At 42.9% G+C, this 25,752-nt stretch overlaps 1 protein-coding gene and 1 long non-coding RNA gene across 3 annotated transcripts in view; one reads left to right on the forward strand and one right to left on the reverse strand.

The window, feature by feature from the left end:
- LOC137479482 (uncharacterized) overlaps positions 1-6,701 on the reverse strand; it is a 52,534-nt gene extending 45,833 nt beyond the window's left edge. The window contains exon 1 of the long non-coding RNA XR_011002283.1: positions 6,476-6,701. This is a non-coding gene — a long non-coding RNA (uncharacterized lncRNA). The remainder of the gene's footprint in view (positions 1-6,475) is intronic.
- Positions 6,702-22,877: 16,176 nt separating this feature from the next.
- Positions 22,878-25,307, forward strand: ID4 (inhibitor of DNA binding 4). 2 transcript variants are annotated; one of them, XM_068199998.1, is made up of 3 exons: positions 22,878-23,576; positions 24,195-24,253; positions 24,679-25,307. In XM_068199998.1, the coding sequence occupies exons 1-2, from the start codon at positions 23,168-23,170 to the stop codon at positions 24,206-24,208; spliced, it is 423 nt and encodes a 140-aa protein (XP_068056099.1). In that variant the 5' UTR covers positions 22,878-23,167; the 3' UTR covers positions 24,209-24,253; positions 24,679-25,307. The 2 variants fall into 2 exon arrangements, with proteins under 2 accessions (XP_068056099.1, XP_068056089.1); XM_068199988.1 differs by having other exon boundaries at positions 23,025-23,569.
- The last annotated feature ends 445 nt before the right edge of the window (positions 25,308-25,752 follow it).

Consider the following 25,752-nt stretch of genomic DNA (forward strand, 5'->3'; position numbering starts at 1 on the left):
TTGACATACCTAATCTGGGACCATTGCCTTCACCTCTCTCCTAAAACAAAATCAGACGCATTCTGCATCAGGCTCCCAGTTGAATTTTTTTAAAAGGCATTTATGTGAGCCAGTACTGAACGCCAAGGAAATGGAAAATTGCTCTTAAGTAGTAAAAAAGCATGTGTTTCAATTGGGATACAGAAGCTGTATCAAGAGAATGATCCAGCAAACAAAAAGCTCAAAAATATATTGAAGATTCCTACAAAAAATTTACCAAAAGGCATAGACTGTACACAGAATTGTTCTTTATGGGATGGATCTTAACACTTGAAGCAGCAAGAGATGAACAGCAATGATTTCACTTGTGACACACAATCTGAAAGTAGGGGGGAAGACAACCACCTAAACAAATAACCCAATTCTCAAGTATAGATCTGCATCACTCAAACCAAAGATTGTTTTGTTATTAATCATAATAAGAGAATCACCAATTAAGTAATATCTTTCTTTTAAATATCAAATGCATTGAAGCAGTAGTAATTTTTTTTGTGTCATTATTTCTCTTGAAACTATGCAAAATAACATTTCAGAATGCTGGTTTTCAAAAAACATAACCATTAGGATAGTTGTTGCATATTTAATTTCATGCTCCACTCAGCATAAAGCAGTTGAGAGACTGCCAGCCAGAGCAAATTAAGTAACCGGTTAGATAATTTCCTGCTTAATTGAAAGCAGGTAGTTTTTAAAAGTAATAATTGATTTTGTTTCTAATATGCATGTAGCTATTTCTTCCTTTTTCTATTCCTGTTATTAAAGGAGATTGCACTAAACCTTTGTGCACTGTTAATGACAGGCATGGGAGTAAAAGAACTGGAGAATACTGTTTATTTAGTATTTTAGATGCTAATTGCAGCAAAAATAACAGCAGAATGGCACCCCAATATTGGTCTTGTATTTCAAGATCATCTTCAGAATGTAATCCAGGTCAAAAGTTCTCATGTTCTCTTCAAGGACCAGAGGTGAGCCAGCAATCTCAGCATAGTTAAAGGTGAAGAAGCATCAACTATCCGAGCAGACAAGAACCAACCTCAGAAAAATTAAAAAAAAAAAGGGAGGGATTTTACTATTACTACTTTCCTTTACTTTTAGGAATGGTCAGTCCAAAAGAAAGCTGTGATACCTAAAGATGACAGATAAAAAAAATCTTTGACTGACACTGTTATATTATATAGTAAAGAAGGACTTAACTCTCTACAACTGTTCAAAACGCATCTGTCACAAGCAGTTATTCACTTGAAATTTTTATTTAAAAACAAAAGAATAATTGTTCTATTAAAATGTTTGAACAAAATATTACATTTTCTGAACTAAAGAAAAAATGAAGATGACAGTGTCCATATTTTTATTCTACTTCTTTGAAAATTAACAAAAGGAAAAGCACATTCTACGTGTGCAGAAAATATTCCTGCAATCTTTGTATTACAATCCAATGTTTTGACAAGTTGTTATCAGAAATACTCAAATTCCAGTGTGACTCATTTTAGACTCTGTCCTCAAAACTGTTAAGCACCTGACTGCTTCTCTTCCACAGCTGCATATATATAAGCAAGAATTCCCTGAAATGAGTGACAGAAAACAACCTGGAGCCTAAAATCAGAAATACATCTGTACAAAATGAATTTTATTTGTATAAAAAGCAGAAGCAATAGCATCATATATACATATACACGTAGTAGATTTATAACCACCTCAAAATGCCAAGATGATTCTCTCAATGAAAAATCACTGCTGATTCCAGGCTGTCAGGCATTTTCCATATTGCTATTACTGATTAGCACACTGAGACAATTAAGACCTGTACCAGTTAGAGCAAGCATGAGTTCTGCAGCATGTCAGTAGGTTGATCCATGTATTTGTGACACCATTTTGTGCAGCTTTAAGTATTTATATCTGCATTTAGTATACAAATCCTTCTTCTGAATTTACAGTCTTACATGCAAAGATTTGAAGAAAAACACTCTATCCTCACAGAACATAATGCAGAGGCATGCAAGGGTATCATAAGATTTGGGGTTATCTCCTTTAGTTTCTGCTAAGTACAGTCGGTGGAATTTGCTAGTATGCCAAATGACTTGAGGTTTTTTGGTTTATCCACGCTGACAAATCTCTAAAGAAGCTAATAATCTTAACAGTAACACTATGATGCTTTTTCTGAAAATCATGGCTGGCAGCCCTAAGGAATTCTCATTTTGCTTAAAGGTCATCCATACAGTACTTGCAGTTTGCCTATTCATATACTAAATCATGCCTGTATTCCTGATAGCACTCCCCACTTTTTCACATGGGAGTACATATGTACAATTATAACTCAAGCCTCCTTACATATATGTGTGTGAAATTCAGTCTGTAATGCTGCGGTTTAGAGTGGTTGGGGAGGAAGGTTAATAAGTGCAAAATGAGTATTTTATTCAAAGAACTAAAAAGCACATTCCTGAAGAACACGGTGTTATCATGTACTGCTATTGTAACATAATCATTCAGTGGCAAAACAGTTCTAAAACTTCCAGACTTTCTCTACTTCTGGTCAGGAGTGCTTCACATATCTCACCATTTCTGAAACTAAATGCTGGGTTTTCTACCAACTTATGTTTCCAGTTCTCAAAAAAAAAAAAAAAAGAAATTAAACTCAACATGCAAAAATACTGCAAAACCTGGCATTAAGTAGTATGTCTCACCTAATATCATGTTTATGTCATGGTGATTTTCAGTTCAGCAACTGGATTCGGGCTAATTTACAATATCTACTCTTGATATTTATAGGATTTCATAGTCCTCCTTTTGACTTCTTAGAGATCAAAGAAAATGACATTAAATCTGCAAATTGCTAGGCTGTCCATCACAGACCTTCGGCCAGGATCATTTAGGGATCAAATTTATACAAAAAGAAGCTGTGGGAAAGAAAGACAGAAAAAGAGGAATAGGTATTTCTATATGATGTGGATGTCTGTAAACTGGAGGTAGGAGAAGGGGATATGCTTTACTTCATGATATCCAAATTAATGCTTCATGAATGGTCACTTGAGTAAAAATCTGGGATATCTAAGGGCAGTGGAAAAAATTTTGGTGGACATGCCTCTTCATAAACTCCCTACCCCTCCACTCCAAACCCCACCCAAGAAAGTCTCAACCAACCAACCAACGAACCAACGAACCAACCAACCAACCAACCAGACTTAAAGATTTCATTCTTTATACTTGATCAAATGACAGATGTCCAAATTCTGCTTGAAGTTATTAAGAATTGCTGTCAAGTGACCTGGTCTTGTTGAACCAATGGACTAAAGGTAGCTGATGCTTAAAAGGTAGAAAGATACAGGGTAAACACATTCAGAACGTGACTGCACATTTACTGTATTATAGATACACATGTACAGTGTAAGCACACATCTATGCAACTCACATAAATACACTCCGCTTATGTTTAGATTCTGCAGGCCAAAAAGATGCAGAGTACTAAATGTGTGCTTTACTCCTGGTATTTTCACCAGTCTTTCCACTGTTGAATACAATGGATGCTTTGCTATTAGAACAGACTTTAGGGTGCTGAATTGAATAATGACCATAGGACACAACTAAGTTAGCTGACTTGGCCAAAACAACTAAATAAGCTATTTTCAAAATCACCCCTAACTGACCCCAACTTACAGGTTCTCAGTTTTACATTAAATTTGTGCCAAGAGCTCATGGACAATTAATATAATTTTATGAGTGAGTCTAATTTCTGAATTACTCTCTGTAAGTATTTAAGTGCAGCTATTTTCCCCCACAAGCTTTCAAAAGAAAATGAGTCATTAAAGATTGCTAATGCATAACTATAGATTAATATCTAATACATCATAATTATATGAGTAGGAATTAATACTCAAAATATTCATTAGAACAGGTTTACTTATCTAAATACATGGATGACCACTGTGAAATCTGTTTTTTTGGACAGAAACAATGTTGCATAACCAAACAAGTTAGAATTTTGGGGCAAATTAAGAGAAAAATAGCATAAAGTGGTGTCCTTTAGGAGTATATTTATGTATATGCAGGCAAACACAAATTCCAATTTCGTTCTTCTTTGCAGTTTCAGACTGAATTGGCTCCTAAGAAGGCTGTACTGTAAGAGCAAGAGTTTCTAGACAAAAGTAGATTTCTAAGCTTGCCTTATCTTAATGACCTCAACCAGAACTCTACCATCTACTGAAATAAAAATTCTGTCAAGTTTTTAGAAAATACAAAGTCACAGCAGTAAGGAAGGATCTTTTCTTTATCAAATAAGGTATTTGAAGAGGGTAGACTGGCCAATGAAAATTCTTTAATCAATCAAAATTAATTACAACTCCAAGGAAAAAGAATAATTCTCTGTTCTTGCTCCAGTCTTAAGAAAAAACTATATTGAAGAAACCTATGCAAAAGCTAGATTAAAGGTTGAGATGCCTCTTGTAACACACCAAGCTTATTCTTGTCTTCTTTTGAGAGTTTATAGTTCTGATCAGATTACCCTCTGCATCATCTGCATTTATCTGTCACTCAAACTGGAATCACAGTAGTCACATCTGAAAGGAAGCTAACTAAGTTCTTTGAAATGTTAAATGCAGTTTTTACTTTAATAGCTAGAAAAACAAAACTTAACTTCAGACAGTTAAAATCTTCATTAAAATCTGGAGCAAGTTCTACATGAAGGTTCTGATTTTACACATGACCTGTGTGCAAAGTCACATTTAAGGACAAATCTATTCAAAATTAAGCACTATGGGTAGACCTACTTTCTCAAATATTATTAACCTCGAAACACCTGCCATAACCACCCTTCTGAAGTGTCCTCTAGAGGAAAAGAGAAATGGGGAGGCAGGAAGGAAGGGAAGGAGAAAGGTCCATTAGAGAAAACACGCACAGCACTCGTCATATATTAAGATAACCAGCTACACACTTTTAACTTCAGTATTTTAAATCTGCACTGGAAATGGTGATCCCTAGGAAAAAATAGTTCAGCATGGGTTGGCCAAAGAAAAACAAAGTCTGTATATAAGTTATTAGATCCCTGAGGGTTGAAAGAAAAGTCTCTGTTATTCCCTGAAGGGAGAACAGAAAACAAACAAAGCCCCTACTAAATAAAGTAAGCTGTACTGTGAAAAAAATTATCTACTCTTCCTCCTCTCTCAAATAGGAAAACTGTTAATAGCCTCAGCATTTCAGTGTGGAACCAATTGCCTCTGTCACAGGAGTAGCTATGGCTCTGTTAAGACAGGACCCCAGTTATTAGCTGGGCGCTGCTGCTGAGGCTGCACTTCCTCATGGTCCAGCAGGGTGCCCTTTAGGATAACCAAGTCAGCCTCTCCCCCCATGTTATACAGAGTTCCTCCCTAACTGCTGGCTTCACCAACTACTCAATATTTTTTTCTCTCAGGATTTCACCTAAGAGAAATCCTAAGAGAAATTTTGGCAATCTATCATGCAGATCAGTGTCCAGAGTCTGTGCCCATAGGTACTGTTGGATAGACCAGCAGGGGATTCAGTTTGCCTTAATTTTGTCTGTCCCTGCTTCCTGCTCAGCAGTGATGGGGTTTATTGACTTAGAATCATAGAGCTGTTTAGGTTGGAAAAGATCTATATGATGATCGAATTCAACTGTTAACCCAAGACTGCCATATTCACCATTAAACAATGTCCCTAGAGTGCCACAACCATTTTTTTTAATGTTTCTAGGGATGGTGATGTCCATTCCATGTACAGCTTGTTTCAATGCCTGACCACCCTTTCCACAAAGAAATTTTTCCTGTTATCCAGTCTAAATCTCTTCTGATGCAACTTGAGGCCACTTCTTATCCTGTCTCTTGCTGCTTGGGAGATTAGACTGACCCCCAGCTCAATACAGCCTCCTTTCAGGCAGTTGTAGAGAGTGAGAAGGTCCCCCCCGAGTGTCCTTTTGTCCAGGCTAAACACCCCCAGATCCCTCAGCCACTCCTCATCAGACCTGTGCTCCAGACCCTTCACCAGCTCTGTTCCCTTCTGTGTGCATGGTCCAGCCCCTCAATGTCTTTATTGTGGTGAGAAGCCCAGAACTGGACACAGTACTTGAGGTGTGGCCTCACCAGCCGAGTACAGAGGGACAATCACTGCCCTGGTCCTGCTGGCCACACTATTGCTGATGGTGTGATTGAGGATGCCATTGGCCTTTTGGCCACCTGGACACTGCTGGCTCATTTCCAGCCCCTCTTCCCCCAGCCTGCAGCACTGCCTGGGGTTGTTGTGACCCAAGTGCTACACCTGGCTCTGAGTCATGTTTAACATCATACAACTGTGCTGTAGCATGGTATTTGAGGGTGTTGTATGCCATGACAGACCAGAGGAAGTGGAAGCTGATCTTGCAGGGCTGAGTTTCTAACTCAGAATATGTTCAACAGAATAGTGTCATCCTTCCTGTGAGACTATTTGCTCACATTACCGGGGCCAGTCTCCTCTCTCCCCAACCTTGGCCAGTACTTTCATATTGCCATCAACGCCTATCTTGGCCACCAAGGTAGGAACTTCCAGACAATAGAGTTTCAGTTGTTAACAGACCTGGACAGGAATGTAACACCAGAGGGAACCTTCAGCTGCTAATGCTTCCATGCCTCCATTGTGAATACCCTGGATGGAATTCTGTTGCTTGGGAAACCTCCAGCTGGTTGTGCTCCACAGGTGAAGTGACCAGACAGCTATCCAATGGTGTGCCAGCTGGATAGGATGAATGTTAGGAGTGGCGAAACATACAAAGATGCAGCAGAAGAAACTTGGCTCTTCCTCTGAGGACACCTATGAATATCAGTAGCCATTTTCCATAATTTGCAATGGAAATTTAAATGGACTATTACTAGCTTTGACTATGTTTGCAGGGTTGTTCATGAAGTGGGGGAATGGAAACCACTGCGAACCCCGTAGGAAGTACAGTAGGGAGGACACAAAAAGGGAACTCTATAGCCATGATGTATCATTTCAACCTGCTGAAACTAACATACCAGCTTTAGTTAGGTGGACAGGCCACCTTATTGAAAAGGAATATTAAAATTTTGTTCAATAAACAGGCTGGAATTTCAAGGTCAGAGTTGAAATCTTAGTTTCCTGTTGCTACTCATTCCAGAGAAGTATAGTTGATTTTTTGGAGTAATTGGATTTTTCTCCACAAATCAATCTTAGTCACACTGTAATAAATAAGAGTAATAATTAATAAATATGTAATTATAGTGTTCAATTTTGAGGGGCTTGGATACTTTATATATCCATACATACCCACACAACACAAAAAACATTTTTAATTCAGTTAACACAGTCCATAAAGTTAATATGAGCCCTCTCATGGCCAGGCCCACTTGTTGGGTGATTCTAGGGATGCAATGACACATAAAGGAAATGTGCAATTTTTCATTTCTTATCCCACTTTAAAGCCTGGAACAAATATCTTTCAAAAATAAAGAGAAATCTAAAATTGTTCCTATTTCACAGATTCTCTCCAGCAATATCCTTTCTCTAAAACTACTTCAAAAAACTTCACACAGACCATGTGAAGTCAAACCTGACAGTTCTACGCTTGTTGCACCATGCACAATTGTCCCAAATCTCTAACAGCACATCTGACAAACTTTTGTATCCTGAAAAATCTGAAGCGAATATATTTTAAATAAACAGCAGTAAGAGACTCTGCACTGACACTATTGTGTCTTCCACGAGAAAGACAGATCCCACACTCTATAGATGACCTGGGTCTCCAAAGAGGCTTATACAGGGCTCTTGGAATTTGTCAGTCAGCCTGCCATGGGAAGCACAGCTGAGTCCTCAACTCATCTTCCTTTGCAGAGTTTTGTTCTCTCTGTGAACACTCCACTGAAGCTTCTTCCTCTGTGCTATAGCTCATAGCACAGGCTGCCTGAAAATACATTCTTTACCCCTCTGCCTTCTTGAATGGGCATAAAGGGTTCATGATAATGTAACCGCACAAAAATCAATATTAACTTTGGACTTACTGGCACCCTAGCACCCTTTGGCTTCTAAGCAAAAATGGAGAGAAAAAATGGTTCAGAATAAAACAGTATGTTTGAATACATTCCAGTTATCAGAAGCAAGAGTCATGAGGCCCTACTAACACAAAAGAACTCCAAAGATGAAGAGAAATTTCTGACTTAGATATCTGTCACTGATATACCATGGTAAGCATTTTGCAGCACTGACAAGGAAAGTGTGTCAAAGACTGTTTATGAATCAATAAAAAGTCAATAAACAGTTCCTAGCACATGAAAAATTTTCAATATAAGGATTTATTTTATTTTTACGCTAAGGGATTCTTTCCTTCTTGGATAAAGCACATTCTATACAGTCAGCTGAAGACTCTGCTTCCCATATTTCCTTATTGAGTCACTGCCACCATCACAACATATGTCTAGCCCTGTTTTGGAAACTGGGAATTGTCTGTTTGTATTTCAAATGGATGAGGAAGGATAAAAAGCTTTGAACATGTCTCAGGCATGTTGGCCCACACTACTTCACCAAAAGAAGTCCTCCAAGTTCAAAAGTGTCTGCCAAGGCTGCATACATGACATTTGCTATTTCAGTTCCTATGGGAGAGTGAAGATAAGATCCTTACGGGTAAGGAATAATATTAGACAATCTCTAGACAAAGATTTCAGAGAATGCTTTAGCCTTTACTTTTTGGAAGCACTGAAAATGGCCCTGATCCAATAAAGCTCTAAAGAACATAATTTAAGCACTTTGCTAGATTAGAACTGTAGCATGCAATGGAAGAGAACACAAATATCTGACTATTACAAACACTGAAAAAGGGAACATACAAGCACAGTTGAAGTTTAGTACAACAGTCAGTTTTTCCTACAGCAAATCCCATGTTCCTATGGATCTGCTCCCATTCCCATAAGAAAATTTAATGGTAAATTGCCAGGGTATGGACCTAGTCTTTAACACAATCCCCTTGTGCTTCTGAGTCTCTCTCTCTCTACAAATTTTCCTCTTAATGCTTTTAATGATATTTTGTGCCCAATCATATTTTACCTTATGCATCTACACATACAACACCAGATAGAGCTAATCTGCATATACGTCACACGTGATGAGCTGTATATCAGGAAGGGTGAAGCAACAGAGACACCAGGATGAGCTCTGTGCAGAGCCAATTCAGGTCTGATTGAGTTTATTAGCTAAGGCTGCAGCCCAGACCACTGCAAGATTCACATCCATACAAATACTTTCATGTAGCACAGACTATGAATGCATCTTGTAGATCTTGCCCAATTATCCCTATACTGTGCTCCCAGGAGAGTCAGGTAGCAAAGTCCAGATGGATTTGAGAGGCTGAGGGATGGAGTTAGGGCTATTAACCCCAGACTGAACTCAGTCTGGGCTTTGGTGGGGCACAGCACAAATCAAGCCCGGATGCAGGACTGTTGCTGAGCTCCTCTCTGTGCAGTGTGGAGCAGAGCACGCAGGCTCTGTGCTCAGGCTGAATCAGTACCTCTGGGTCAGCACCATGGAGCATCACGCCTCTGTGTGGACACCTGCTGCACTGGGCTCCTCTGCACTCCTGATAACAGGAGCGCAGCATAGACACACCCAAACAGGCATGGATCTGGTTGAGCAAGGCTTCATGTGTCGGTTCCATAGGGTAGGAGTGCCGCTGGAGTTTGTCCAGGCGCATACACAGTGCTAGATGTTCAGAGACACTCTGGGTCCTGAGGAACTGCTGATCAAACACCATTGCAACACATTCCTTAGCTCACATCACAGTTTCCACAGGGCTCCCCTCCCCAACACCACTTAAGCAAGTTTGCCGTGCCTCCTTTGTACAACACCCAGCACTTCCATCTGTCCTAAATCTAACTGCAGCTCTCCAGGAAAACACATTATAGAAAGGTAAGATGCACAGATGTAAAGGACTGAACCTGAGACAAAACAGCGTCACAATACTGATGCAAAAGAAACCCCCAAATCAGTGTAAGTTATCCACATAAATCAGAATGGATACGCTATGACTGCCTTATACAGAGACCATCTTTATAACAAGATGCCAGCATACCAGCCTGGCTTTTTCACATCTAAAGCTTTTGGTTACAATAGTTATAACTCGTTATAACAATGGCAATAAATTAAAAGCACAAAGGGGCAATTACAATTACATTAAAACATTCCGTAATTTTGGAAAATTAATGTTTCACTAAGCCTTCATTTTTACAGATAAATTGAGTCAGAACTGTGCTGTTCCTACACTGTGCTAACTAGTATCAGTGTTAAGCTTTTTGGAACCATATGGAAAGCTCTCAATTTTTTTCTTAAGTAGGATTCTCATCACTTTGTTTAATATCACTACAAATTACACAGGCTAATATTTACAGATGGTTTCCTGTAGGAACTGTGAATCAACAAACTCCAAGGCAATAGGTAGTAGCTATTCATTCTCAAAGGAAGTAGTGTGAGCTACCTGCCAGAGGGCTGTACAGAAAACCTGGGAAGCTCTCTCATTTCTAATCCTTCATTTGACTCAGGGCCCCTTTGGGATTTTGGAAAGTCACACGGGGCAAATCTGCAGCAGTATCAAACTGTAGCATAAGAAGTTCCTGAATCACATTAAAAAAAAAAAAAAGTATAGATATTTAAAATCACATTATTGGCTTCAAAAGTCAAAAATGTTTTAATGTTCCTCTGTAGGTTTTTTTTATTTGTCTCCTGATGCTTCTGCTGCAAGTTTTAGTGAACTCAGACTTCAAAAGTTTTCTTTTGAACACAAAGTGAACACAAAGCATAGAAGCGTATCTATTACGTCAATAAAACGGTATTGGCGAAGTTTGACATCAGCCCTAGCTCTTTCACAGAGACATCGAGCATTTTAAGTTTTTCAGATGAGCTAAGAAAGACTACAGCCTTTAAGCTTTTAAAACATTCTGCATCAAGATTTTCATGCACTGGACCACAATACTGGGGTAAAAAATGTTTCACGCTTGGGCAGCTAGAGAGAAAACAGTTTCCACAAGTACTCAGCACATAGCAGTCCCGTATGCCATTTCCATGCAATCCTTCTCCCACCGTCTCAAAAAGGGGATCACACAATTATAGGCTTGCGGAGAAGAGCACCAGAACGAAGTCAGACCAGAAGTCCGCATGGGAGAGGTTATAGGAATCTATTTTCTTCAGTTGTGCGGGAAAAAGAAAGCACCTAGGGATAATACGGTAGAAATCAGCAAATCAGCAAAATCAGTACTAATATACTGATTATATAGTATTAATATACTGAGTATATATATATATATAATATATATATCTGTATCTGTGTGTGTGTGTGTATATATATATATATATATATATATGGTGAATGTGGAATTTTTTTAGACCACACAACCTTCGGGAGACCCCCACCCCCGGGGGCGCCTCTGGTCCCCCAGCATTCCCCATGGCGTAGGGCACGGGTAAAATACCTGCGGGGATGTGAGGGGGGGTAAAGGGTTGCACGAGAAGGGGATGGGAAGAGCGGCGAAGCGCGGAGGGGCGGGGGCGCGCCGGGCGCGCTCCCGCGGGCGGGCAGGCGGGCAGCTGGAAGTCATTGCCCGCGGATCGGCGTCCGCGTTGCCGCGGCGACCGCCCCGGCGGCGCCAGCTGGGCCGCAGTGTGAATGGGTGATGTCACGGGCCCGGCGCCGGCCAGTCTGGGCCGCCCGGGCCAAGGCAGCGGCCGGGAGGGGCGGAGGGAGCCGGGGGGGTGGGAGCGGGACGCGGCGGGAGCGCCGGGAATCGCATCCCCAGCAGCGCCCTACCCCGCTTCCACGCGTGGGGCGGGAGCGCTGTCCGCATCCGCGCGGGTGTTCCCGCCGCTTCCCTGAGCGCTGTCCCGGGCCGGCGATAGGAAGGCGGCGTTTCCACGGTCTGCTCCCGCTCGTCCCCCCCTGGCCGTGGGGGCCGAGTGTTGCGCTCGGTCCTTGCCAGCTCCCCATTGTTTGATTGGAGATGTCTCTGTTTCCATCCTCAATTCATTTGCAGGCACTTTAGAAAAGTTCTTTCCTGCAGGAATGAGGGGCTTTTCACTGCGCTCCAGCAAGGTTTACAATCCCTGCCAATGCTCACAAACTTACCGCATTCAGTCTCGAAGTTTCCCACTGCTTTCAGCAGCAAGATTCCCACACTGCAGAATACCCGATTATATTGATAATTTGGCCCATTTCAATAAAATATCCCCTCAAATTCGCAGTGGAAGTTTATTTCACATGTGAAATTCTTCATTACTTTGCACTGCAGTTCTTCAAGAGAGGATGCATTCTTAATGCTGTGTCTTCGGCCCACAGTGGGAAAATACGATTGTATTAATGCAAGTTGTTTACATAGATCTACTCTTTACATTAGTTTCGGAGAGTTCGGGACAAAGACTCCTCAGCAAAAGCCATCGTAGCTCTTTTTATGACTCAGCAGGAGATGCAGGTTGGGTTTAAACATAAATTTCTCTCCTTATAGACATTAAACTGTTGCAGAGTGCAGGTTTTTGTTTTTTGGTTTTTTTTTTTTTTCAGGGAATGAAATGGCCCCTCGACCATCAGTCTGAAACTACAGCTCCTCTGTATTTTACCTGATCTTCATCACACAGCACCTCTAGCTGTGGGCCTCAGAGCCCGCATGCATAGGAGCTCTTCCAGGCTGTGCAGGAGATGTGACATCAGGTACCCCTATCAGTGCAATCTTAGAGCAACTCAAGTTACAGCTCTGTGTTGTGCTTCACTTGGCTTTTGCTGAGGAGCTGTTTGAGGCCAGGCAGGTGGGACGCTTGCAATGCTTTTCGTTGAAATTCTGCTCATTTTAATTCTCCCGTTAATAAACTGGTTTGTGCGTAAGTTCTAAGAGAACAAAAGGAGGTTGACTCCAAACCTTAAGGAATAATAACAACCGCTTGCAGAAGCCTCGAAAGGCAGCAGAAACCGTTGCTGAAATGTCACCCGTCAGCTTGCAGACCCTTTATCTGAACCTTGCCGTAGCAAAGGCTCAGCCACCCGAAGGAGCGAGAGTGGTGGCAGGAGAGGGGACACAGGGGGAGCGACAGCGTCTCCACACAGGGACCGGGAACGTGGCGAGCAGGGAGGATGGGGTGGAGACCCAGACCTCAGTCCTCACAGTGGCAATGGATTTTTACACCGATTCAAGCAGCGCAGGTTCGGCCTGCAGGCAAGGTGAAAGCTAATCCCCTGCAAAAGTCTGCATGCAAAGGGACCTTGCCGTCAGTGTAGCCTATCAGGACCAATGGCTTCATTCATGGGTGCAGAGCTGGGCATTGGGACAGGCAGGTACGAAGGACTCACCGTGCAAACACCAGTTTATCAGAGGTTACTCAGTGCACACAGGTTGCACGATCAAACATTCGTCTTTAGTTTGCTGGACACCTTGAAAATTGGAGGGTGGCAAGTAAACTGAGTTTATGTAAATATGATTTTAGTGTGAGGCTCACTGTTAAGTCAAAGTTAATTCTTTCTGATTTTAACTGCTTGATACGATATTTAAATCTTAATTGACCGGTAACCTTTAAAATCTTATTGGGATTTTAACATTGAATACTTTTAATGACTGCTTAAGGGAAATTAATCTGACAACAATCTCTGACAGTCAGCCGTCTCCATCAGGTAACTTTGCAGTAAAGGAAATAAATTCCAGCTGGTGGGGGAAGGGAGAGAATGTCCTGAGAAACTCACTCCTATGCTCCCATTGATCATCACCTGCGCTGGACTTCATACAGCAGTTTAATCCTATTCTCTCCCTCAAAGGTTTCAAGCCTCTGCAAGATCCTGACTGCTAGGGAACAAAGACTGGTATGTGGCTCCCTCAGAGGTCAGTCATTAACCTGCCCCAACAACAGTTTTAGGAAGATCAAGGCAATGAAGAAAAACTAAGAAAAAGCACTTTCACTTTGGAATGAATTGTTCAAAATGCCCTTATGCATTCGGTTTTATTCCCTTTCAACGCCACAGTTTTTAGTTCCTGCACGTATTTATTTCTCATCAGGAATAATGGCAAGATTTGCTCTCCCAGAGATTTGACTTTAAGTTTATTTTAGCCCCAACACTATAGATCATTCTATCAATTATGAATGTAGTTATGTGTACAGAGGAACTGGTAAGCCAGCTCAGTAATGCTACCTTGTTCTGAAGACTTACCCTTATAAATAAATTAGGGGCATGTCTTTATGAAATACCAGAAAGAAATAGAAGATGAGAAGAAAAGAAAAAGAAAAAGAAAAAGAAAAAGAAAAAGAAAAAGAAAAAGGAAAAAAAAATAAAAGAAAAAAAAGACAGGAAAGGAAAGGAAAGGAAAGGAAAGGAAAGGAAAGGAAAGGAAAGGAAAGGAAAGGAAAGGAAAGGAAAGGAAAGGAAAGGAAAGGAAAGGAAAGGAAAGGAAAGGAAAGGAAAGGAAAGGAAAGGAAAGGAAAGGAAAGGAAAGGAAAAAGAAAAGAAAAAGAAAAGAAAAGGAAAGAAAAGGAAAAAGAAAAGAAAAGGAAAGAAAAGGAGATGGAAACAAAACAAAATCTAAAAAGCCACATTTTTCTAAAGATAGAAGGACAGAAGCTAATATCAAAATTGGTTTCTCTGTGATTTGTATTTTCTGTGCCTTTATGTCTGTATGTGAGACAATATACTGGATTTGCAGTAGCCAGACTCTCAGTAAGACTTTTATTTCCATAAGTTATTGATGATCCTTTACCTCACAAGTGACAGGCCAAAGTAGAACCACGAGCAACTTCTGAGAGGTCATCAATAACAACTGAAAATAAATGTTTTATCCAGTCCCAGCCCATTGTGTGTCTTCTTCATGCAATGCCAGTTAAGTTTCATCTGGCGTAGTTTTTTGTGGGCTGTAACTACCTCAGCTCCTGTTTGAAACAGAGGGGCATACACACACACACACACACACACACACACACACATCTCCATTTGGTTGCTCACACATTTGGTAGAGTACCTTTTGTGAGATGCAGAGGTAATAGCAAGCATCTCTCAACACATGAGGATGAAACAGTACCCTAAAGAGTGAAAGGAGAGACTGCCACCTTACTAAAACATTAAACACCATAGAGAATCCTGATGCTGCAAGTGTAAGACAGTTCAGGAGAAAGAAGATATGGAGGGGACAAAAAAAAGAAGCTGAGATGCAAGGTTGTAAATAAATCATACCTCATGCTAATATTACAAATACAGAATATTCTATTAATGTATTTCTAATAATAATTCATACCATGCTGCAAGAAAGACTGATGTATTGTGTGTGTGTTAAGAAGTTTCTGGGGGCCAAAGAAAACTCTTTTTGTCTGTAAGGAGTGTCTTCCAGTGGAAAAAGACAGCAACGGACATGGGGTACAATGCCATGGGGACATAAAATTTACTTCAAATAATCATCACCACTAACCACAATGTTTTTTAATTAAACGTTTGTGCTTAAAATTTCCATTTTTCTTACTGTTTTGCATATGAATTTTCATGTTTTACAAAATATTATTCTGAGAGCCAGTTCTCAGGCACTCAGTGTTCAGCAACTATTTCAAGAGGCTGGTCTGAAGTAAGCTAATGACTTTGCATCCAGTTTTGAAACTTCTGCTCACTTGAGCAGTCCCTATATCCATATCCTTACTCAGGCAAATAAGCTCATTAACTTCAAGAAAAACTTTCTATATAAGCAAGGATTTGTGCTGCTTTTCAAGTCAATTTCTCCATTGAGGTAAAATAAGAGATTTGCTTGAATAAAATTTTATCAGTACTTTAAAGTGTTGAAAGAGCATGTTAGTGGAGCAAAAATTACCAAAATAAATGTCATTAACACTTCAAGATAAATATGTAGAAACATACTGGTATCGAGGACAATTTGAAATAGTTACTTAGCATAAGCTGTGTGATTACCCAAAATATTCTTATATATGCATATCATTTAGCTTAAAGAAAACAAAGTGAAACTGTAAGAAATTTGCATGTTGAAGCATTTTGAACAGCAATTTTGAATATGTCTTTAAAATAATTTTGCTTAGTTTGTCCCCTGTACAAGAAGCAAAACCATGAAGAATTACTGTACAATTACTCCTAAATGGAAAATAGCATTCATTCCCATGTCTTCTAAGGGAAAATTAGTAAGTCATAGAATATATTTAACTGTGAAGAATTGCACTTCATGGATCATTGTCCAATATTCTCCCTACATCCATCTTTCTTTTTTCTGCATCTCCAGTCATTTGCAGTCTGCAATGTATATCTTGATTTAAATTCACGGTGCTACACGGTGGTTTTCGCTAGACAATCCTGTTGCCCTAATAAATACATAAGGTCACTTTAGCATATACTATTGCTGAAATGTGACCCTGTCTGCCTCTAAAGGAGACATTACCTGTCGATGGTTTTTTCATGCTCTCTAAATATGAAATCCTGCAAGAGCAGTTTCTGTCAACAAAAGCTGAGGTCTCCTATTTTCTTAAGTGACGACTTTCTCAGAAGCCACATAGGCTATAAAGAATGATCACAGGAAGCAACCTGGTACAAATTAATATAAAACTCACCTTTTGAGAAGACTGCTTTTTTCAAACACACACAAGTACATAAGAAAATGAAACGGGTGCTATCATCCTATAACTAATTTCCTACTATTCTAACATTTTTTCTGCAAGATGGAATGAAAGAATGAGGAAAAGCCTTTCACTTCTGTAACTAAGGCCTTGATAGATCCTCACGTGTTATGGCAACAGGAACTCTATAGTGGGTAAATAAATAGATAATAAGATTACAAATATTTCAGCAGGTATGGGAAGTACATGGTGTGGCTCATAAATAGCTGCAGTCGGGGTATTTGAAGATGCATTGAAAAGCTTTCCCTCCACAAACACAACCACCAGACTTGAATTTCTAGCCCTTTCTAACTTCTGTTCCCAGTAGTGGCACCAATTTGACTTGAACTAAATCCAGCAAACACCATTTTCTATAGTGCATACATATTTGTCAGGCTGTCACTAACATGAAACAAAATGCAGAACTGGAAATGAGTATTTGGCAAGCAGGTTATGTCTGTAGGTGACACTGGCCCATAAAAGTACTTTGAGAATCAACTGACTACAGTCACAGAAGACATCAATGCATTCACATCAACACAGAGGAAGCAAAGGTCTCTCCATCTACCTTGGATGTCCTTGCACTCTGGGAAAGGTTGTCTTCATGGTCAAGGAAAAAGAGGTGATTTCTTCTCTAATTTAAAACATTTATTTTAAAGATTAAAAAAAAATAAACTCTGAGGATTTTGAAGAATTCCTTAAAACACTCATGGAGAACAAATAACGAACATGTTAGTATTAGCTTTCAAAATGTAAAATGTTGTATTAGCGCAAAATATTGCTATTGAGGTTTTTTTGTGGCATGAACTTAGACTGCTTTTGCTGATGAAGCTCTTCAGGTCCCCTGAAAATAAATATCAGTATCATTGGTGTAATGATAACATATGCAGATGAGCATGTACACATCTAGATACTTATTTAATTTAGGTCGATTTGCCCATTGTCCCTGTAGGCTGCATTATTTGTGTGATTACAGACCTCTTAATGTAAACTCATAACAAACACAAAAATAGTATGAGGTGGTATCATACCATCAGTTTTCAGGCAGATTGGCTGAGGATTTCTGTCTACAAACAAAAGGTATGACATGGCACATAAATCTGATCTAAATCTACACAAAATAGAATTAAAGTTAAGACTCTAAATTCAATCTGTTACTATGTAACTCAGTTTAATGGAGTGTTCCTCAGGAAGCTGCTCCAAATACTCCTGAATTATTTTCCCCTTCCCCAGAATAAGTATCTTGGTTGCTTACATTTGGACCACACTGCAGAAGGTTGTCAACATGAGTTATCTTTCTTGCCACAAGCTTGCTGTAGTCAATGCAGAAATCTGACATTACCTGACAAGCCCAGTGTTTCTGGTCACCTGAACAAATCAACCTTCTTAAATGACATTAGCCTTCAGCTGACATACAACCACCAGCAAATGCCAGGGCAGCTGTCAGTGAGATACCAATGTTTTTTGCTGCTGAAGACTCTCAAAGGGACGAGGTGGGTTTGAACAAATTCCCACAACACAGCCGTGCTGGAGACAGCACAGCAAGAAACTGTTGTAGACATGAACCTCATCACAGTATTTTTTTTGTTCTCTCCATTAACTGAGGTAAAATATTTCCTTATGCATTTATTTCCACATTTGTGTTAAAAAGAGCGTACTTTACCATCAAGCCATGGAGAAGGGCTTTTTAAATTCTGTTCCTCATCTCTCCATAATGTCTGTTGTTACATGACTTTCTTGTAGCATACAGACCTGAAGGGAAGAATAAAGTAGTGGGCAGGAGTATGCTCCAGTCATAAGAAGGATGCTCTAACCTGGAAAACAACATGAACATGCAAGAAAAATAAACCCATTCTCTTTTGTCTGTGAATAGCTGTTGTGAGCAATCAACAATCATTTTTATTTTTATTTTATGTTAAACTTCATGCAAGGGGACACTAAGAAATTGAAGGTCTTGAGAATCTTTTAGGTTTTCTTATTGAAAAGAAATTTCTGAAATGAACACAACTAGAAAATGAGAAAAAAAATTGTAAAGTGTATGAGTTGTATTTAGATTCTAGGTTTGAGGAATATAAGGACAACAGTACTGAAGATGGCTGGTGTTATTTGGGGAAAAGGCTGTGTTAAGTGAAGGTCTGGTGATCAAGAGCTTTGGTGATGAATTATCCCTGGTGAGGAGTGGTACCAGAAGATGGAAGGATTTCAGTCCATTGGTACACACTGCTCTGTACTCCCTGAATGACCAATGGATCTTCCCTGACCCATTTGGAGGATCCTTGGGACGTCACTGCAAAGGAGCCTGCAGTTTCACCTCCAGTCTGTTGTCCAAAGGGACACTCAGGCATGTAGGAATAATAATCCAGTAAAAGATTTACACAGCCTTTCCTCCATCTCACTCTCCTGCACAATTTTTTCATTTCATATCACTATCCCCTGTTGGAAAGAGGAATTTATCTATGGTGCTGGATAAGGGAGCACTAAACATATTATATTGCTATTTTAAATGACATCACAACTAACTAGATATTTTAATTGAAGGTAAATAACCAACATTATTGCCTTTTGAATGATAGCAATAGTGGAGAGTAATGGCACCACTGAGGAATCAATTGCTATTTCCCTCATAAACCATAAACCATTCAGAGATTTATAATGCCTTTTTAATGATCAGCCCTTCTAGGTGTTGAGCAGCTCCTCCAAGATCCTGAGTTTCTGGCTGCTTGCTGAAGTCAACAGGAATGGGGAGCAGGGGGGTCTCAGTATCATGTATCTTTATGCCCACCAGGATGAAACATGTCACACCAGTTATCACCCTCCAGTAAAGGAAAGCTTGGGATTTTACTGCACTGCTCTGACACGGTGTGCCCCAAGCTCAAAAATGAGGACACTTGACTGAACCACTGTTTCATAACCTGCTTAAGAATAAAAATGCATTCAGCATTTGTGTGCATTTCATGCCCTCTTAAGGTAGGTATAGCAAGTAACCTTGTGTAAGTAACCACGCTGATTGCTTGCTTCCCTCTGCATACCTTAATGTGTTCCCTTCAAATTTTATCTGTCTAGAGACTATTTTAACTAATGTGTTGGTTCAATGGCATCATATCATGCACAAACATCTGTGGATCCAGAGTGCTGTCAGAGGAAATGTCACACATTCTGTGCTTGGATGGACTGTCCCCCTTCCCTGGTGCCATGACTCAAGAAACAGCATCAATGTCTCACGTTTATTTTTTCACCTGGAGTCAATGTCATGTTCATATACTCAGACCTGTGCTGACAAATTCAGAATACATTATTCATTCTTGTTAAATTCAATGGGATTATCATCATGACACAAGGGCATACAAGGCTAGTCATTACATTTTCATTTTCAACTTGTTTTACTTTAGGTTTGACTCAAAAGTGACTTTTCTAATCTTCAGAGAACACCTATGATGTGGTCTGAACTCATTGATTCTCTTTTAATAGACCAAACTGGTCCAATCAAACATTATCAAGGATTTTGGGGTAATATTGCAAGACTTTCTTACAATGGAAATGAATCTTGACTCTGGATGTGGGAAGAGAGCAGAGAAAAACCCAGTCAAGACAGATAAACTCCTTCAGCCAGCCAGAAAGGGACCAGATGTTTAAAGATGCACAGAATTTATTTAAAAATTCAGACTTGGTCTGGTGAAAAACAGAAGTGTTAATCCCTATATACTCATGTCATTAAAAATATTGCTATTAATAGGACAAAAGCATGAACAATAGACACTGTTCCTCTTTCTTGTGTACAAGCCTCTTTGAGGATGAAGAGTTTTACTATGCCCACCTAGATGGGTAACATTCTGGGTTTTCCAACCTGTTTCTAAAGCAATTTACTCAGCATATCCACCCTAAATTTTGAAAAAAGCAGCCAACCTAACCTGGTCCCACTTAAGTCAATGACAAAACCACCACTGACATCAAGGAGAGCAAAAGCAGACTTGTTGTTGACAGGGAATTGGTGCATATTGTTCAGCAGAGCATGTTGGACTAGCATGTATCAGCTTCATGAGTATCAAAGGGAGTTACTAAAGGAAAATCCTGAATATTTATATGGTAGTTGAAGGGGAGGGCTGTTTTTTACTCTCCCATAAATCTCTACTGTGATACATTAGCTACACGAACGCACACAATCCTTTCGCAATTTCAGCGCTTGCAGACCCTCGGATTTTCCTTTGTACCCTCTGCAGTGGAAGTAGCCTGATGGAAAAAGAGGTGTGGGGCATTTCATGGCTCCTCGTGAGTTTACAGAAATACTGAGTCATCTTCAAGAACCAGTGTGGTCTCAGCGGATTTGCTGCTCCAGGGTGTGTGTATCTGTGTGTTTGTGTGCGTTTGTGTGCATGTACAGAAATAATCTATCCAAATTAGCTTGGGAGGACTAGAGGGGAGCCAGTTACATACTGGGGTTTCCCAGAGATTTCCAGTGAGATCAGAGAAGCTCCCAGAGGGGATTCAGTACTAACAGAACAGCCCAATATTACAGGGTATCTAGTTTCATGCAGATTTTAATTAAATGGCACCAGCAAGATTTGAGCCTGCATTTTCACCATAATTTACCATTATTTTCTTTTTCTAGACAGCACATCAAATCTGTCCATATTGCCAGGACTCCAGAAAACAGACAAAGTAACCATAATACACACTTTAAGGCCTGTGCCTGCAAGGAAACTGCAAGGAGTTTAACTGAATAAAACCAATGACTACAACAGAATTGGGATCATCCAGCCCATAGCTAATGGAAATACACTTTTCCATCACATCCTCATGATGTAGCATACAAATCTAGACCTCAGCCTAGATTTACACCTCAAAGATTTACACCACACACGTGGATTTTGAGCTGAGAGGAGCCTAACTGCCATGGATGGCAATGTGGGACAAAATAAGGAAAACAAGAGTGTGGGTATTTCTGAGCAGAGCCTCCAAACACGTGTCTTTAAGAGGTGAGAGAGAATGCAAGTGTGCTTCATTATACGCTTCAGACGATCCAGCCTCACCCCTCATGCAAGTTCTGGGTTTGACAGCTTCCCACTGTATCCTTTATATATCACCCGTTGTGACTAAGCTTGGAGGGGACATGTAATCATTAATCACCATTATGGATTTCTTCCCTTCTGTTGGGTTAGACTTACAAGCTTAGGGGCAGATCCTGCAGCCTTTACTCCTTCCTTCAGCCCTTTGCCCAAGCAATCAGCCCCGCTTCACTCACGGACAGCTTGCAGTGCTGCAGCATGCAGCATGCAGATCGGGCGCCAAGTTTCTTACACCGGCGTCCCATTCAAATACGCAGCGGCTCTTAATCCTTAGCAGGAATTAACAGGAAGTTTCAACACTGCATTATTAAATTAAAAGGTTACAATATGCCACAAGATGACTTAAGCAGGACTCAAGAGTGCATGTCTGTTAATTTTAATGCTCTGTCTCAAAGTACAGAACTCTGGACATTTCCAGCATCATATTTAAAACATGGTACATCTACTAATACGTGATCTGGTGCATTAATGGACCAAATTAAGTTACAGGTATGAATTTTACATAAAACGGATTAATATTATATGTCATGGAGGAATTTTAAATACTCCATCTCCATGCATTTTTAATAGTTATGTGCTCTAATTTAATGTTCCCTAGCTTTGCTTTGCTTGAAGTCCCTAAACCCTCCTCCTTCCTTCTCCCCTACACTCCTCAAGTTTTGCTTGGGATTTTCCCTGCCTGTAACCAGCCTCCCCAAGTCCCTCAAAAAATGTGTAAAGCTGGAGTAAGTCTCCTACACCGAGAGGATAAAAATGCGATTCACCACACGAAGAGATGCCAGCCCTCCCGGGAAAGGGAACGGGGGGGGGGATGAGAGGGCGGGTGCAGCCGCCTTGGTCCGGGTCGGGCGGCGGGGAGCGGCGCCGGTCGCGCGGGGCTGCGCTCCGGACCGCGGGGACGGCGCCGGGAGCCGCTGGGCGGCGGGTCCCGCCCGCATTCCCGCAGTCCTTCCTCCCCGGGACCGCCTCCGCCGCCGCCGCCGCCGCCGCCTCCTCCCCGGGGGGGTCAGCGCCGCCGCCCCCCCGGCCCCGCCGCCATTGGCCGCCGCCGCGCTCCGGGGGGGGGCCGGCGCGCCCTGATTGGCTGCGGCGCGGCCCCGCGCTCCCCCCGGCTCCCGCCGCGGCGGCGCCCCCGCCTCCCCCCGCCCCGCCCGCGCCCCGCGCTATATAGGGGGCGGCGCGGCCAGCGGCGGCAGCAGAGGTGGTTGCGTTCGCGGCTGGTCGGCTGCGGAGCACGGGCTATTCATTTTAAGACAAAATCATATTCTCCGGAACGGGGGGGGGTTTGCCGTGCCGCGGTCGCCGCGCGGCTCTGCGAGCGCCTCTGGTTGCATTCCCGGGGCGGCCGCTGTTAACGCCATCGAGGCGCTGCGGCCGCGCTCCGCTCCCGTTGCGGGCGGTGCGTGCGCGGCTTCCCGAGGTCGCAGCGGCAGCACCAGGCGGCGGTGGTGGAGAGGGAGGTTTCCCTCCCTCCTTGCGGCACCATGAAAGCCGTGAGCCCCGTCCGGCACCCCAGTCGCAAGGCGCAGCCCGGCGTGGCGGGCGGCGGCGGGGGGCACCCGGCTCTGCGGTGCCTGGCCGAGCACAGCGGCTGCAAGGGGGGCCCGCCGTCGGGCGAGGAGCCGGCGGCGCTGTGCCTGCAGTGCGATATGAATGACTGTTACAGCCGGCTGAGGAAGCTGGTGCCCACCATCCCGCCCAACAAGAGGGTCAGCAAAGTGGAGATCCTACAGCACGTCATCGACTATATCCTCGACCTGCAGCTGGCTCTGGAGACGCACCCAGCGCTGCTCCGGCAGCAGCAGCCGCCGCCGCCAGCTCTGCACCCAGGCAGCTGTCCCGCGGGCACCCCCAGGACCCCGCTGACTGCCCTTAACACTGACCCGGTAAGAGGTGCGTGATACACGAGCGCGGGGAGCGGGGAGCAGAGCGGCGTGGCGCGATGGTCAGCGCCGGCCGCCGTGGGAGCGCCCCGGGGAGGTGTCGCCGCTCTCGTACCCGTGGCTCTGCCGAAAGGCTGTAGCTTCCGAAGGGGACGGGGCGGACGGGCGCAGGAACGCCTCGGCGGTGCGCGGTGGGTGCCCGCATCCCCCCTCGGTGCGGGCAGGCAGCCGCACGGTGTGTACCGTGTAATTACGGCCTCTCGAGGGAGTACCTGTAGCCGGCGTGTTTGCACACACGGGAACAGGAGCGCTGTTCCTGCGCTTCCCAGCCTCCGCGCCGTGTAGCGAGTGTGAGGGGCTGTGGGGGCTGTGCACATGGAACGCAGCGTGCTGTGGAGGGGCGGGAATGGGGGAGCGACTCCCTTGTACGGACCCACGGTGGCCCCGGCACCCTGCGCTCCCGGGCTTGCCGCAGCGCTGCGGTGACCCCCTTGGCTCTGTGCCCCCAAGGGCTTCCCTGAGCGCTCCCGACGGGGCTATGGTAGTGCCTGGGTGCGTAGAGGAGGGGGGGGGGTCTCCGTGTCGTTTCTCCCCAGTTGTTAATTTGCCGTGTTTGGTTGCTGCGCAGGCAGGCTCTGTTAACAAGCCGGGGGACAGCATCCTCTGCCGCTGACCGCCGCTCCCCAGGTGAGTGCCGGGCGGGCGCGGGGCCGCGGGCGGGGGGAGCGCCGCCCTCCGCGGCGCAGCGCCCGGGCTCGGTGGGGCCGCACCGCATCCTGCGGGAAGCCTGCTGAAGGGGGACCAGAGCCCGGCGAGAAATATTTGCAGGCGGCTTTGGGGTTTTCTTTTTAATTACGGGGTGGTTATTTTATTTTCCCTAACTACCGGGTGGTTGGGGTTTCCCCCCTCCACCCCCCCTCCGGAGCGCCTCTGGCTGCGGCGTGCAGCTGCGCATCCCTCCCTCCGCCTGGCCCAGCCTGGGAGCTGCGGTTGTTGTTTGACCTGGTTTGTTTTGGGTTGTTGATCAAGCATGTCTTGTGTTTTGTTGGTGGCGCCAGTCGGTCTGGAGCGGAGCGGTTCACACACCCCCTCTATTCATTCCTCTCCCACAGGTGTGCGGCGGCGCCGCGCCGCGCAGAGGCAACGCGGGGGGCGGGCGGCGGCGGCGGGGGGGGCCCGGCCCTGCCCCGCCGCACCGGAGGAAGGAGCCATCCAACCCCTCGAGCAGTTCCCATGCTTCACCCCGGCAGAGCCAAGCCTTTTCACAATTTTGCACGTCCGTAGCGGTCCCCCCGTCCTCAGCTCCCCGTGTCCTTTCCCCCCTTCCCCCCGGTTCTGTTTCTTCTCGTCGTTCCCGGCCAGCTGTGAGCGGCGGCGGGTCCCACTGTGGCAGCGGGAAAAGTTGCGACTCTGCCCCGGGATAGAGGACCGAGCCTAAACGAGACTTTAGAAACCTTGTAACTCTTAAGGGACCGAGCAGCCGAATCTTGAAGCTTTACTAATCTCCCAGAGCATTTGTAGATATATTTGACATCTATTGTTTAAAATAGATGGATTTTATTGGGGTCCAGGGAACTTTCTTCTCCCTGCAGGAATGTTACATATTGTATAGACAAATGAGTGACATTTCATACTGTGTATATATAGAGATGTTCTATAAGTGTGAGAAAAGTATATGCTTTAATAGACTACTGTAATTATAAAATATTTTTAATTAAATATTTTTTGTAAATATTATAAAGGTGTGTATGTTTTTTTTTAATCTGTGGGAATATCTCTTTAGAAAACCACAGCTCAAGTACGGAGCTGCTAATATGGAAATACCTTAAATGTTTAGGACTTTTTTTGTCCCCAAATGTCCTTTAGACTTGAGAGTTGCAGCTTTAGCTAGTGGTCCTGCATGATTGCATGAGGTGTCTAATTGCAAATAAACTTAATTGGAGTCCATACAACGTGTTTTCCTCAATCTAGACTAAAAATGTTTGTAAGTGTATTATACATTTTGAGACTACACTTTTGTCATTTAGGCACAGGGGTTTTTTGTGCATTCTATAAAAGTAGCAGTAAGATGTGTTTTTTACTGAGACAAGAAAAATTCTATCTAATTTTTTTGGCATTATGGGGGCAATGCTTTAGATATCTTATCAGTTTTTTTAAATCAGCTCTTGAATCAGATCAAGAAATTT

Source organism: Anomalospiza imberbis, chromosome 1 (genome assembly GCF_031753505.1).
Source record: "Anomalospiza imberbis isolate Cuckoo-Finch-1a 21T00152 chromosome 1, ASM3175350v1, whole genome shotgun sequence".
NCBI lineage: Eukaryota > Metazoa > Chordata > Aves > Passeriformes > Viduidae > Anomalospiza > Anomalospiza imberbis.

Bases quoted from the DNA above. Each gene is read 5' to 3' on its own strand.
- ID4 (XM_068199988.1), top strand. From the start codon at position 23,168: ATGAAAGCCGTGAGCCCCGTCCGGCACCCCAGTCGCAAGGCGCAGCCC. The intron at 23,570-24,194 runs GTAAGAGGTGCG...GTTGCTGCGCAG, and splicing joins CTGCCCTTAACACTGACCCG to GCAGGCTCTGTTAACAAGCC.